Source organism: Onychostoma macrolepis, chromosome 07, assembly GCF_012432095.1.
Source record: "Onychostoma macrolepis isolate SWU-2019 chromosome 07, ASM1243209v1, whole genome shotgun sequence".
In the NCBI taxonomy this organism is placed as follows: Eukaryota; Metazoa; Chordata; class Actinopteri; order Cypriniformes; family Cyprinidae; genus Onychostoma; species Onychostoma macrolepis.
The window spans coordinates 12,734,236-12,747,633 of record NC_081161.1 but is presented as its reverse complement, the minus strand read 5'-3'; the positions used below and the strand labels follow the sequence as shown (position 1 = coordinate 12,747,633).

Below are 13,398 nucleotides of genomic sequence, written 5' to 3'. Positions count from 1 at the left end.
ATTAATTAAAAAAAAAAAAATAATAATAATAATAATTTTGTTCAATAAATACACTGTCATTAAAATGTTAATATAAAAAATCTATTTTAAAATACAGAAACAAAATCATTTTAATAAGTAAAGATTCTGAAAGTATTGAAGGAGATCCAATAATAATTGAAAATATATTTACAGTAGTAACAGCAAAATATAATTTATTATATATGATATGATTAATATGTTTTTAAATATGATGGTTTCATTATAAACATGGTGATTATCTCTAATATGGACACATACATAATATATATAATATTTATAACAACATAATATATGATATTTACCATCTGAATCTAACCATGTCATGTCAACAAATGGAGAAGTCAATGATCTATTAATTATCATGTTAATTACTGTGCGCCTTTAGCCCCAACAGCAGAGGCGCTTTTTACCCCAAATACCATACTTTTACATAATCTTTCGTTATTTAAAAACTGTTGCTTTAATTATCTTAAACAAAACTGAAAATTGTTAAGAAGACCTTTGTCTCAAAATATATGCATTCATTTTAGCGATTCTCATTTGCTGCTTAAATCTACAACATTTTAAATAACGTAAAATATTAGATCAAGTAAGCACAGAATCAACTTTGCAGTGCTGCTGGCGATCGTGTCAAAGATCAGACAAATAACACCTGCATGTTGAAATGCGAATGTTTTGCAAAGTGCTAAGCCATGTTTTTGTGCCATCTAGTGGTTTAGATTAAAATAATATCAAAGGCGCCTTTAGCCCCATTGTACCCTATTAATAAATGGGACATCATTGTCATTATCATCTCCTTCTAGATGATCTTCCCATTCCAGTGGCAGTGTCCTTATATCCCTCTTTGCCCTCTGTCTCTGGCGGGGGTCCTCAATGCACCATGTCCCTTCATTGTGGGCGTTGACTCTAGATACTTTGACCTCTATGATCCCCCACCTGATGTGGTCTGTGTGGACTTGGACACCAACACTATATACTTGTGAGCACCCTTGAACTTTAAGATTAAACATTTGGGAATTTATTGCTATTTGTTATTTTTTCAAGGCATGGAATATTATTTATTTTTGATATTTGCCTTTTTTGTTTTAGGTCTGATGAAAAAAGAAATAGTAACTGGAAGAACCTCCCAAAGAAGCCCTGCAAAGGTCTCATCAACTCTCTAGGAAATCTTCACCACCAGCTTGCCACTGGTAAGATCTCCTTTCACCTTTACAGCTTCTTTATGCATTCAAATTATCTCCCTCTGCTGTATCTCTGAATTTTTTTTTTTCAGTAAAAAAGGTGTGACTATGGGTACGTGAGACCTATTGAATTTGAGGATTTTTTCCAATACAGTTCGGCGTGCAGCACTAGAAGGCTTGGCGGTGGAGATGACCCCTATCGAGGCAGACTTTACCTGGCATAAGAAAAAGACAGAGCTGGAGATGGAGATTCAGGAGGCGTTCCTGCGCTTTATGGCATCCATACTGAAGGGCTACCGAACCTACCTCAAACCAATCACACAAGCACCTTCTGAGAAAGCTACTGCTGCAGACTCACTCTATGACCTGCAAGGTAACTCTTCCAGGAGAATAGTGGCCCTGTGTAGTGATATGAGATCTTGTTTTTTGTGTCCAAGGTCCATAACGCTGTAGGATGTCCCGTTGCTTATTGTGGCATATTGAAGAGCTCCTCCCCTTTTTGTAATAGCTAGCAGCCTTTAGTTAATATCACAGCCATGAACAAGATTTGCTACTTGCTATTGCTAGTAAGGTGGTATCAAGGAGGGATATTCTTATTCTAGAGTGTTTATTTCATGACTCATTTTGCACTCATTTTGTCCAATCTCTTTGCACCATTTCATCACTCAATAAAAGAACTGTTTATATTTGTTTAAGAGTTGAGCTTTTAGGACTACACTTGCATACAGCTAGCCTCAAAGCAAACAGACATGGATGAAAATTTATAGCAAGGCGTGCCTCTATATGTGCCTGTATAAAGTGTAATTATTGTAAAGTATTGAGCAACTGCAACTGATAGCCACTGAATAATTCTAATGTCTCTTCTTTAGGATTCTTAAAGAGTAGAGATCGTGCGCATCAGAAGTTCTACTCTCAGCTCACCAAGACTCAGATCTTCATCCGCTTCATTGAGGAATGTACTTTTGTTAGCGACAAAGACACCAGCTTGGCTTTCTTTGATGACTGCATTGGAAAAGTAAGATTGTGTCTGCATTGCAATGCAGAAGCCTGTTTCTCTCTCTCTCTCTCTCTCTCTCTCTCTCTCTTTTCATTCAGCTACTCCCATTAGGGATCGTTACAGCAGAATTATCCACACAGTCGTTTGGCACAGGTTTTATGACAGGTGATGCAGAAGCTTATTGTAATGTAATACAATAAACCAAAATATTTTGTGTTATTAATGGTGAATGCTAATATACTGTTACTATTGCTCATACTTACTTAGACTGCAATTTTTGCCTGGTGGATGATAAAATGGATTTACACTGAAGGAAGAACCTGAGCCTTCTTGAGGGATCAGAATATCTTGGTTTGACCTAGCAACCACCTAGAAACTCTATCAGTGCATAGAAATGTTCTAACTCAAAACACTTTAGAAACCATATAGCAATGCCCTAGTTTCTACACTAGAAACAGCACATTAAAGTGCTAACAAACTCTTAAAATACCCAATTAACAACATGGCAACCACTCTGAACATCCACCACCATCGAATTTTTCAGAGTGAAACACCACATTTTTTTCAAAATGTAAAACACACAATAAAAAAAAACAAGCTATGAAAAATTTGTTGCAGTATTTTAGTTTCTGAACCACTAATAGGAAGCGTATCTCCCAATGGCAAGAACAGAGGATGCAGAGTTTCCTATTATTGAATTTGTTTCCCACGTCTCTCTTTCAGCTTTTTCCTTCCGACAAAGGAACAGAAAAGGGTACAAAGGTGAGCCACTCCTATCAGTTAGGTGTTTCTGTGTCATGCTTGATGTCATATTAGTGTTACACCCAATGTAAGGCAAGTAAAGCAAAACACAAACCGGCCAGGTTTGTAAAAAAAATATAAACGCTGATGGATGGAGCTGATGTTAAACATGGCCCATATTTTACTGACCTCAGATCTGTTTTGTGGTGGCAGCTTTAAAGACTGTGATAATGGACATTTAGTCTTAAACCTGCAATTACGGGAGATGTAGGAACAGATGGTTATTGGTCTTCATATGCAGAGCAGTTGGTTTAGTGGAGTAAATAATTTACTCTGCCATCTGCTGTTGGGTGCATTGGCACATCATTTATCTAAACACTCTTAGCATGGGAATAATGTGGAGAGAGTAATGGAAAGTTCCAGGAACTGTCTGCAAGCTGATGGATATTACAAGCCAGAGTGCTTTGTTTGTTAAAAGTGAAAGCAAAAAAAAAAAAAACCTTTCCGTTGACCGTATTGGTCAGTATATGAGCTCTTTAAATGGCCACATGCTTTTTTTATCAAACACATTAGTGCTTGAAAACATTACGGGTGGTTCATGCATTAAGATTATAACTGCATTGCATAGGTTGAAGGCGAGTCATCTGAGGACACCAGGCTGATGGAACTGGATGAGTCACAGAAGAGTGAGCACACAGTCTTTGTCATGCCTCCGGAACCACCCCCAGAAGATGGTCTTGACCCCCCTCCCAAATATAGGTATACACACATAGCGATATTACAATACCATCATTTCAGTAACAATCCCAGTGAAATCCCATGATTCACAATATTAGTATATAATTTCTCTACTGAAATACTTTTTAACACATTATTATTATTATTATTATTATTAATATTATTACACTTTTCTGCATTTTTCCGATCTACAGTGTTGCATCAATGTTTTTTGTTTTTTTTCTTTCTTCATGGTCACTTGTACTTCATGGATCCATGTTATTCCTTGGTGATTTGTATTTCATGATAATTTTAGCAATCTGAAAAAAGTCTCTTTTTTTGTGATAGAACAGTATTTTACTCTAACTCTGGGAGCCCGTTGAAGCTATTTGTTGGCACGCTGCCCACGAGGCTATTGATGCCGACTAAAGGTCATTTTTTGTGTGAACTCACAAAAAGCAATGTCAAACACTGTAATTTGCTCTGACACCCTCACTGCTTATCACAGTGATAAGATCTACAGTATAGTAGGTTATCATCACTGAATGTTTGCAAGAAATTGCACAGAATTCATAGATAGTTGGCCGATTTGTTTGAAGTAGGTGCCATTCTCCTTGTGAAATTTGGCTCATATTCTTTGTAGTATTAGTATTTAACTAACCGCTTATAGAAATTACAGCAGATAATGACTGTATCACCTACTTTAACACAAAGACCGTCTGTTCCACAAAAACAATAATTTATGAAAAACAAAAGATATTAAGATATTTACTAAAGTTTGGGCTTCTAAACATTAGTTCACTTTCATCAAAATCACTAATTAAAAATTAAATCATTAATGATCATAAACTGGGTGTACTCTGTTTGACAAAAACCTAAATAAGATACATATATTACTTTAAATTAGCCTGCTCTTCCATGATGTTGTTATAAACATGAGCTACACTTGAAAGGGCACGAAGGGGGCCATAATCATATGTTTGAGTTAGTTTTGTCATGGAGTTGATGTCGATAATGTACTGCGGAGTACAAAAGACATGTCCGATGTATACACTTATCACCATAATCATGTATTTCAGTTAGTTTTGTTATATGGGATTGATGTTTATAAAATCTACCGCATAGTGATGACGTGTCAGATGTGTCCACAACCTTGTCTCTTTGTACTTATCCAGGGTCAATCAGCATGCACAGTATTACCTAACTGGTAGACTGCAATTTCAAGCATGAAAGACAATTTCAGTATTAATTTTTCAGATCTATCACAAATGCTCTTTATATTCGATGTCTCTGTCTCTGAAGTACTTGATGTTAGAGTAAAGCTTCACAGTGATACAATGAGTACACTCATGCTCTTAAGAAAGCAGCTTGGAAAATGGAGCACAGGTGAAAGAGTAAAAATTCAGAGGTATTTCAAGGAGCATGGAAGGATAATGTTTCTAACTACAGACAGGTTAACAGCTGCGAGATTGGAAAATTACAGAGAATTCAAAGAAAGAAAGAAAAAAAAAAACAGTTCTAATATTTAGTATGCAATATTTATTTAGTACAATGGCCAGATTGACAAGGAACAAAACCAGGCCTACTTCTAGTATTGCATAACTGGGGGAGCATTTTGAAAACTTGATGAGGCAGCATTATTTTGGTTGGTTAGACTTTATTAGGTTCATGATTCATAGTTTTTTTGTTTAATTCAATAGTATATTTGTTGCAAATTTGGAATGATTCACTTCAATTCATAACAAACTTTATAATAAGTATACCTAGGGGTAGGGTTAAAGGGATAGTTCACCCAAAAATGAAAATTTGATGTTTATCTGCTTACCCCCAGGGCATCCAAGATGTTGGTGACTGTTTCTTCAGTAGAACACAAACGAAGATTTTTAACTCAAACCGTTGCAGTATGTTAGTCCTATAATGCCAGTCAATGGGCACACAATCTTTGAGAGAAAAAAACATGCACACACAAATCCAAATTGAACCTTGTGGCTCGTGACGATACATTGATGTCCTAAGACACGAAACGATCGGTTTATGCGAGAAACTGAACTGTATTTATATAATTTTTTACCTCTGATACACCGCAATGTCCAACCATCCTGAGCTCATCCACAACATCCGGCGCATGACACGTCAACGGGTCTGGAACATAGATGTGTATATATATATATATATACATAGAATATATGTAGAGACTTACGTATCGCGGCTCATAGAAACCGTCGTTAATGAGGCATCTATGTGCTAGAGCAGGTTGACGCATCACGCACCGGATGTTGTGACAGTCGGACTTTGCGGTGTATCAGAGGTAAAAAATGATATAAATACTGTTCAGTTTCTCGCACAAACCGATCATTTCATGTCTTAGGACATCAATGTATCGTCACGAGCTTCAGGGTTTAATTTGGATTTGTGTGTGCATGTTTTTTTTTTCTCCCAAAGATTGTGTGCCCATTGACTGGCATTATAGGACTAACAGACTGCAACGGTTTGAGTTAAAAATCTTTGTTTGTGTTCTACTGAAGAAACAAAGTCACCTACATCTTGGATGCCCTGGGGGTAAGCAGATAAACATCAAATTTTCATTTTTGGATGAACTATCCCATTAAGAGACAGAATATACAGAGTTGTGTACAGTGTAAAAACCTTTACCATATATATACTGTATATTAGAGTAAAAGTAAAGGTTAGTTTAAAGCGCTTAATTAATGACATTTTCCTATTTTCCATGACCTAATCTAAAGTGAGAACTATTTATGGTTAATATGTTGTAACAAAGCATTATCTGACTCTTTACATATGACCTATTTAAACAATAAAAATTTGGTTAATGACAATGACTGAAGAACTCACTATTTGTATAGAGTCTATTAATGCATTAACTACAGTTTAAACTATGAATTAACTTTAAACTAACAGTTTGCAAAGGTTTTATAAGTACTGTGTACATATGAAGTACATTCTCTTTGCCATGGTGACAACATGCTACTTAAAGTATACGCATACTCAAAAATGAAAATTCTGTCATTAATTACTCTCTCATGTCGTTCCAAACCTGTAAGACCTCCGTTCATCTTCGAAGCACAAAATGATACATTGTTTGCGTCTAGTCATTTTTGTTTTCTTTTGCGCACAAAAAGTATTCTTGTAGCTTTGTAAAATTACGGTTGAACCCCTGCTGTCACATGGATTATTTTACCGTTGTCCTTGCTATGTTTCTGGACCTTGATCATGTAAGGAACAACACGAGGGTGAGTAATTAATGACAGAATTTTCATTTTTGGATGAACTATCCCTTTAAGCAGCTTTTCTTTGACTTTTCTACCGCAGTTTAACCAGGCCTCGCCCTCTTTTTTTGCATATTCATTGGGTGGGAATTATTTAAATTAGTGACAATGAATGAGCCATTTGTTTTATTTCTTGAAAAAATGTTTTCTATTAAGATTTTAGAGTCGTCTTTGACCTTTGTAACCTTGCAGATCTTTTTAAATCTCGAACAGCAACATTACACACTAATTAAAACTGAAAAAGCATAATAGGACCCCATTACCGCTTTACTTTCTTTTGGACACATCTCAAAAACCTTCAAGTTGGCAGGTTTTAGGTCCTTTACTTTTCTCCTTGAATATTTTTCCATTCGTGGACATTATCAGAAACCACGGCATTATTTTCCACTGTTATGCAGGTGATAAATTGTTTTATATTTCCTCCAGACCTGACAAAACCTCTCAACTTGCCAAGTTAGTGGAGTGTATTTGTAATATCAAAGATTAGATGGCTAGTATAGCTAGGATAAAAATATATTTATAATGAGATGAAGACAATACAATATTCAGATTTGCATTTATACATTAAGGATTTAAAAATATATATTCAGATTTACAATTATGTATTTAAAATTAAATGATTAACTATATGTTCACAATTCACACTTATATTCAGATTTTCAGCAAAGAAAAAAATAAAAAAGAGATGTTAATTTTTAGGAAACTATTTTATAGATAATTAGTAAAATCCAAATAAACTGTAGATCTTTACTAGGAAGAGTTTTTCAATTATTGCACATGTATCTGTGGAACATTCCTTAAACACTAACAAGTTTACAGGTGAAAAAAAAAAGTCAAGTTCCAATAACTAGGGATATTAAAGAGAGGAAGAAAGATTCCCAGGGTTTCTATTCATCTACATGAACATGCCATAGTCCTGCTGCAGGGAGGCATGAGGACTGCAGATGGTAGGAAGAGCAATAAACTGCAATATCTGTATTGTAAGAGGCCTGTAACAGTGCTACAAGGAGAGAGGAAGGACAGCTGATTGTTAGACCACATGTGCCATCTCAGTGAAGTAAAGCCCAATTTATACTTCTGCGTCGGACCTACGCCGTAGCCTCTACGCCGTAAGTTGTGCGTCGGTTTTCATTTATACTTCTGCGTCGTCGTCAGACAAGCATAGCCGTGACGGTGGTAAATAAATATCAAATCATTATTTAAAACAACAAAAAGGGGGACAACAACGGAACAGGAGAAGATGGTATTCTTTCAATCTCCACAAGCACGTGTACCACGGCAGATCAACATTGTTTGTCGCGGACAACTACTGATGTATAATGCTATAGTATAATAAATAAGACACTTGTTCTTTGCTTTGTTTTATTTTAAATAAGAAGGTGTGACATTTAAACTATATTACAGCGCTCATAAACGCACACAAAACTCAAGTGCATATGGAGGGAGGGGTTTTAGCAGACCAATCACAGCGCTTGCTGTGTTTTTGGAGAGGTGCACGTCAGGTACGGCATAGGTTACAACGCAGGCCTGTGCATCTCTGCGTAGGCTACGGCGTAGGTTCGACTCAGAAGTATAAATTGGGCTTAACATCTCACAGCAAGAGCTGGCAAATATTTTTCAGTCCATAAAGATGAGATGCACTGCAGTACTTAAAGCAGCTGGTAGATATACCACATACTGACTGCTACTTAAAGTCTACTACTTTTGATGCTGACCCCCGCTCTGTTCAGGGACACATTATTCCATTTCTGTTTATCAAATGTCTGTGAAATTTGTTCCGTTTTTGTCTCAGTTGTTGAATCTTTTTATGTACGTACAAATATTTCCACATAATAAGAAATTTGATGGAAAAAGGCAGGGTTTTGTTTGTTTGTTTGTTTTGTTTTTTGCTTTTTGCTAAGCAGCTTCACAGTAGTAAACAGGAAAATAACAATTAAAATTCATCAATTATTAAACAAATTCAATTTCAGCTGTAAAACCGTTTTTATAAGTTGACCGAAGACAATGTCTTCCTCTGTCATTATATTATTTAGCTCAGTTTGGTTGGATATTGATTAAATTTAGTTCAATAACAATGTAAATGTTGAAAAGTTTTTCAGTAACATTGAGTATTAATTGTCTTTTAAACCCCAACTGAGCAAGCCAAAGGTGACAGTGGCAAGGAACCAAAAGATGATTGTAGTGGAGAAAAAACAGGCTCAGTCAGGTAGTGATTTATGTTTCCATACTGTCACACATCCATTCATAGTTAGCGGTTGCAGGGTTTACTAATAATGTTTACTTATGGCTTGCTAAGATGGGTGAGTGACTGGTGGTCTTAAAAGATGCGCCTACTACTTCTCTCATTTCTGAGCCTAAGTAAGCTGAATAAAGTAGTTTGAATAAAAATACCTCAAAAACATACACAGTGCTGAGTGTATGGAATGCACTCCAAATGATGGGCTTACCTGGCTACAGAATCGCCCCGAGCTTTTGCAACCATTTCTTAAGTACTCAGACAAAGATAAACATTCTCCAAATGGAGACTTGAACAAACCATTTGAATTAGCATCAACTAAGATCTTAAGACCTGGGAAGTTGACACCCTGTTAGGGAACTAGTAAATCTAGTAAATTGGGAGTAGAAGATAAATTACTGGAAACAAATACTATAATTAACTTTAGAAAAATAATTAATTTAATTTAATTTGCACCTCTATGATTATTCCTTTTCAAGGCAACCTTGTTTATTGAACTTTATTGTCCACACCCACTTTATCTGGCTGCCATTCTCTTGCCCCTACATCTCCCTCAGCCCTAATCACATCTAAAGCATCTTTATCCATTAGCACAAGGGTAGAATAATCTATTGCCATGCTTCTGTTGGCTCATTTGAGTGCTTGTCTGTTTCTCACAGTCCGCCCTTGAGACTGGCCAAGCACTTTGCTCACCACTAGCACTTTTTGCACTATAATAGTCCTCTCTCTCTCTATTCTCTGCTTCTCTATCTATTGTTCTTCCAGTCCTACCCTCCCCCAAATATACCCCATATACAACTTTTCTTTTTTTCAGTTTCTTACAGAAATGAAGACCATTCTGTAGTCCAAGGCTGTTTTTCAAGTGGTATTTTGTGTTAAGTTGCTATTATAGGAGAAAAACACTAAGACATTCGTATTTCAGGTTCGAGTTTGAAATGTCTACAGAATGTAAATATAAAAATTGAAATGTAAAATGGGAAGGTTGCAAGGCAAGAATGTAAATAAAAATGCCTATAAATATCAAATTCCTTTTACCCGTTGAACATATCAAGCAGCAAAACCTATATATACAACAGCATCCAAACTACTCGCATCTTATCTATCTAATATAAAATGGTGTCATCAAAATAATTATTTTCAACTTTGCACATGGACTACATTGCACTAAATAGTCCCATTCAGTGTCTTTAACTCTTATATGCACACAACAATGCACCTATTTATTTAGTTTTACCGTTGATATTCTTACAATGCTTTCATATATTTATTGTGTATGAGAGCAAAGGTCAATAAAGATGTGTCATGTTATAATGCTTGAAAAGATAATGAACTATAGAATAATTCTGCAGTCTATTTTTCTCCCTTTAAACTCATCTTTGAAAAGCAAAATGACATATTGAAATGCTCTTTTCCTGTGAAGAAAAAAAACTTACCTCATTTATAATAATAATACATTTATTTTGATTTTGTAAATGCGGATCCATGAATATGCTAACTAGTTCCCGATTATCCTCAATCACGCCAGCCAGGACCTGCTCCACTTTCACTCAGTTAATTGAAGTAGTAAACACTGCACAGTGGCAAGTGGCAATATTGGACAAATCGTTTTCGAAGAGTGAATGTGCCAGTGTAATACATTTTTTGTTGTTGTTGTTTGTTTTTTTTAAATTCTGAATGAAATTGTAGCCTACAAAGAGCACTCCCCTTGAAATCACTAAAAAGCTCTCATTCATCTTAGTTTAGCATAATGCTACAATGTTCTACTGTAATCAGTGAAGCTCTAAGCTCTACAACACTGCACAATTAATCTCACATTTACATTGCATCTACACGTTTGTTTTAATGAGATGATTCACATACATGCATAACTCCGCACTGAACAAAAATCTGCCATTTTGAGTGGTGAGTGGATTTTGTCTAAACACCTCTAATTGGCTATTGCATTCAAAAAAGCAACAACAAAACAACAGAAATGTCTGTGATTGGCTACATTGCTCAACACTGTAAAAGCACATTGTAAACTTATGACCAGTTGAGATAATTATAAGAAAAGTCCATCCCAGCAAGTTGACGGGATTGGTTACATGTTTGAGATGGTAGGAACGTGGGGCGGTGTCGGCGGCAATAGCCACATGGGCAGCGCACTGTTCCACTACGGGTATCCCGAGTTCGAATTCCGGCTTGAGGACCTTTCCCGATCCCTTCCCCTTCTTTCTTTCCCACTTTGGTTCCTGTCATCTTGACACTGTCCTGTCATAATAAAGGCAAAAACACCACACAAAAAAAAAAAGGAATTAAGCAGTTTCAAACAATGTTTTTGAGACTTTGGTACACCACAGTTTTAAGAAAAAGAAAAAAAAACACTCAGAAGTGGTATTGACTGACGAATTTACACGTCTTTTAAGCATATTCAAAACACCAGACAGACGTAAACGATGTTAAAAACAGCACCTTAATAAATGGCCATTTTTTATGTTAGAATTTGAGCACCATGTCTTGATAAACAGAATGGTACTGCCATACCATACCACTGCCATGTGTAAAAAATTATGTTTTAAAACATCTGTAAAAATAAGACACAAGTAAATAAAATTTAGAGGGAATGACCCAGGTCTAATGTCTTTTGTATTGTGTTTCTGTTTGTACTGTATTGACTAGACTTGACCGATTGACCACAGACTAATTTTGAGGTTTTATGTTAGCACTCTGATTTTATTCTGTGCTCCTCTAATTATAAGTCATCTGTTTTTCCACAGTTATAAGAATTTCCCTAGTTTACGGTTGGAGCTGTTTGATCATCCACAAGAGCTGAGACCAGCACTGAGTACAGGAGCCGCAGGGGCCAGTGTGTCCAGCAGCCCTGCCCTGTTAGCCAAGAGAACCAAACAGGTGAAGAATTTCTTACAGAAATGATCGTATGCCATACTAGAAATTCTGGTATGCTATCGTACCCAGACTTTTCCTGAATATACTGTGCATTACCGATTCACATTACATTTACACAAGAGTCTTAAAAAATGTTCTGTTGTTTTTAACTTGACACTCATGAGTCAAAATTCAGCACTCATGGCAAAGGTGTGACATAATGACTCTAAATTAGCACCTTTAAAAGTACAGCTGTTAAGAAATATAACAACTAAAAATTCAGTCCCGCTTCATGTTATGTGGCCTTAACTGCTATGTCCTTAATTTTAAGTTAAAATTTTATATAATGCACTTATTGTGTACATACATTGTCATAGTTGTTAGTTTTTGTCTTCTTATTGTCTTCATGTTTGATCAATCAAAGCATTATCTAATAGTGGTAGCTAGATGCATTTCAGCTATTTCCTGGAAGCTTTTAAGTTATTTTACTTCTCTGAGACATATTTAGATTTTCTGCACGGTTTTTTGCACGATGGCGCCCTCTGGCTTCTCATATGAATAAAACATAAATATGTTTATAGCGCTCCATAGTGGTCACACCCACCCTGTTTTGGTTAAAAATAATAATAATAATAAATAAAATAAATTTAATGAAATAAAAAGAAAATAATACTTCTCTCTAAAGAAAATTAAAGTAAACATATATGCAAATCTGTTTTTCTCCAGTGTTTTACCATTTCAGGAAGTATTCACTATGTTAAATGTTCATATTTTTGTGGAAACTGTGATACACTACCATTAAAAAGTTTGGGTTAAGAAAAAAATAAATCAGAAATAAATGACTAATTAATTGCAAAAGAGACATTCAGAAAGATTAAACCGATCCCAAATTATTGACTGGTAGTGTAGGGTCAATAGTAAATGAATTGGCTACCAGTTTAATGTCTCCATGACAGTTTTTTTTTATTTCAGGCTGTCTGTGTGCTTGTCATAATATCAGTTACTCAAGCACTCGAGAGTTGAGAAGTGCTTTGCTCTTACTGACTCTGCTCTGCATGTAGCAGTTAAAAAGTAAACAAAGATCAGCTGATCTTAACAAACTACAGAATAACTTCCCCAAACACAACTGTTGCTATTTCTGTGGTCGAGTGCTCTTTGGAGATACCATAGTGGTATTTCAGTGTGTAAGACATTGTATGCTGCATAGACTGTATAAAAGATGGATGACGCTTCTCTACTTCCTTTTACTATAGAAAAGTAAAGCCAAAATATTGCAGGTGTGGCTGCAGTCATCTTGTGCTGATGACGTCAGTTGGAGCCTGAGTCTGTGCAGTAATGGACCCTTTTCACAAG

General features: G+C 35.8%; 1 protein-coding gene across 2 annotated transcripts in view; it reads left to right on the top strand.

Moving 5' to 3' along the window:
* dennd4c (DENN/MADD domain containing 4C) overlaps positions 1–13,398 on the top strand; it is a 94,929-nt gene that overhangs the window by 55,683 nt on the left and 25,848 nt on the right. For both annotated transcript variants that reach the window (XM_058780757.1, XM_058780756.1), the window contains exons 10-16: positions 825–1,000; positions 1,111–1,211; positions 1,357–1,575; positions 2,072–2,217; positions 2,923–2,961; positions 3,569–3,699; positions 11,937–12,069. In XM_058780757.1, the coding sequence (XP_058636740.1) occupies positions 825–1,000; positions 1,111–1,211; positions 1,357–1,575; positions 2,072–2,217; positions 2,923–2,961; positions 3,569–3,699; positions 11,937–12,069 (945 nt within the window). The remainder of the gene's footprint in view (positions 1–824; positions 1,001–1,110; positions 1,212–1,356; positions 1,576–2,071; positions 2,218–2,922; positions 2,962–3,568; positions 3,700–11,936; positions 12,070–13,398) is intronic.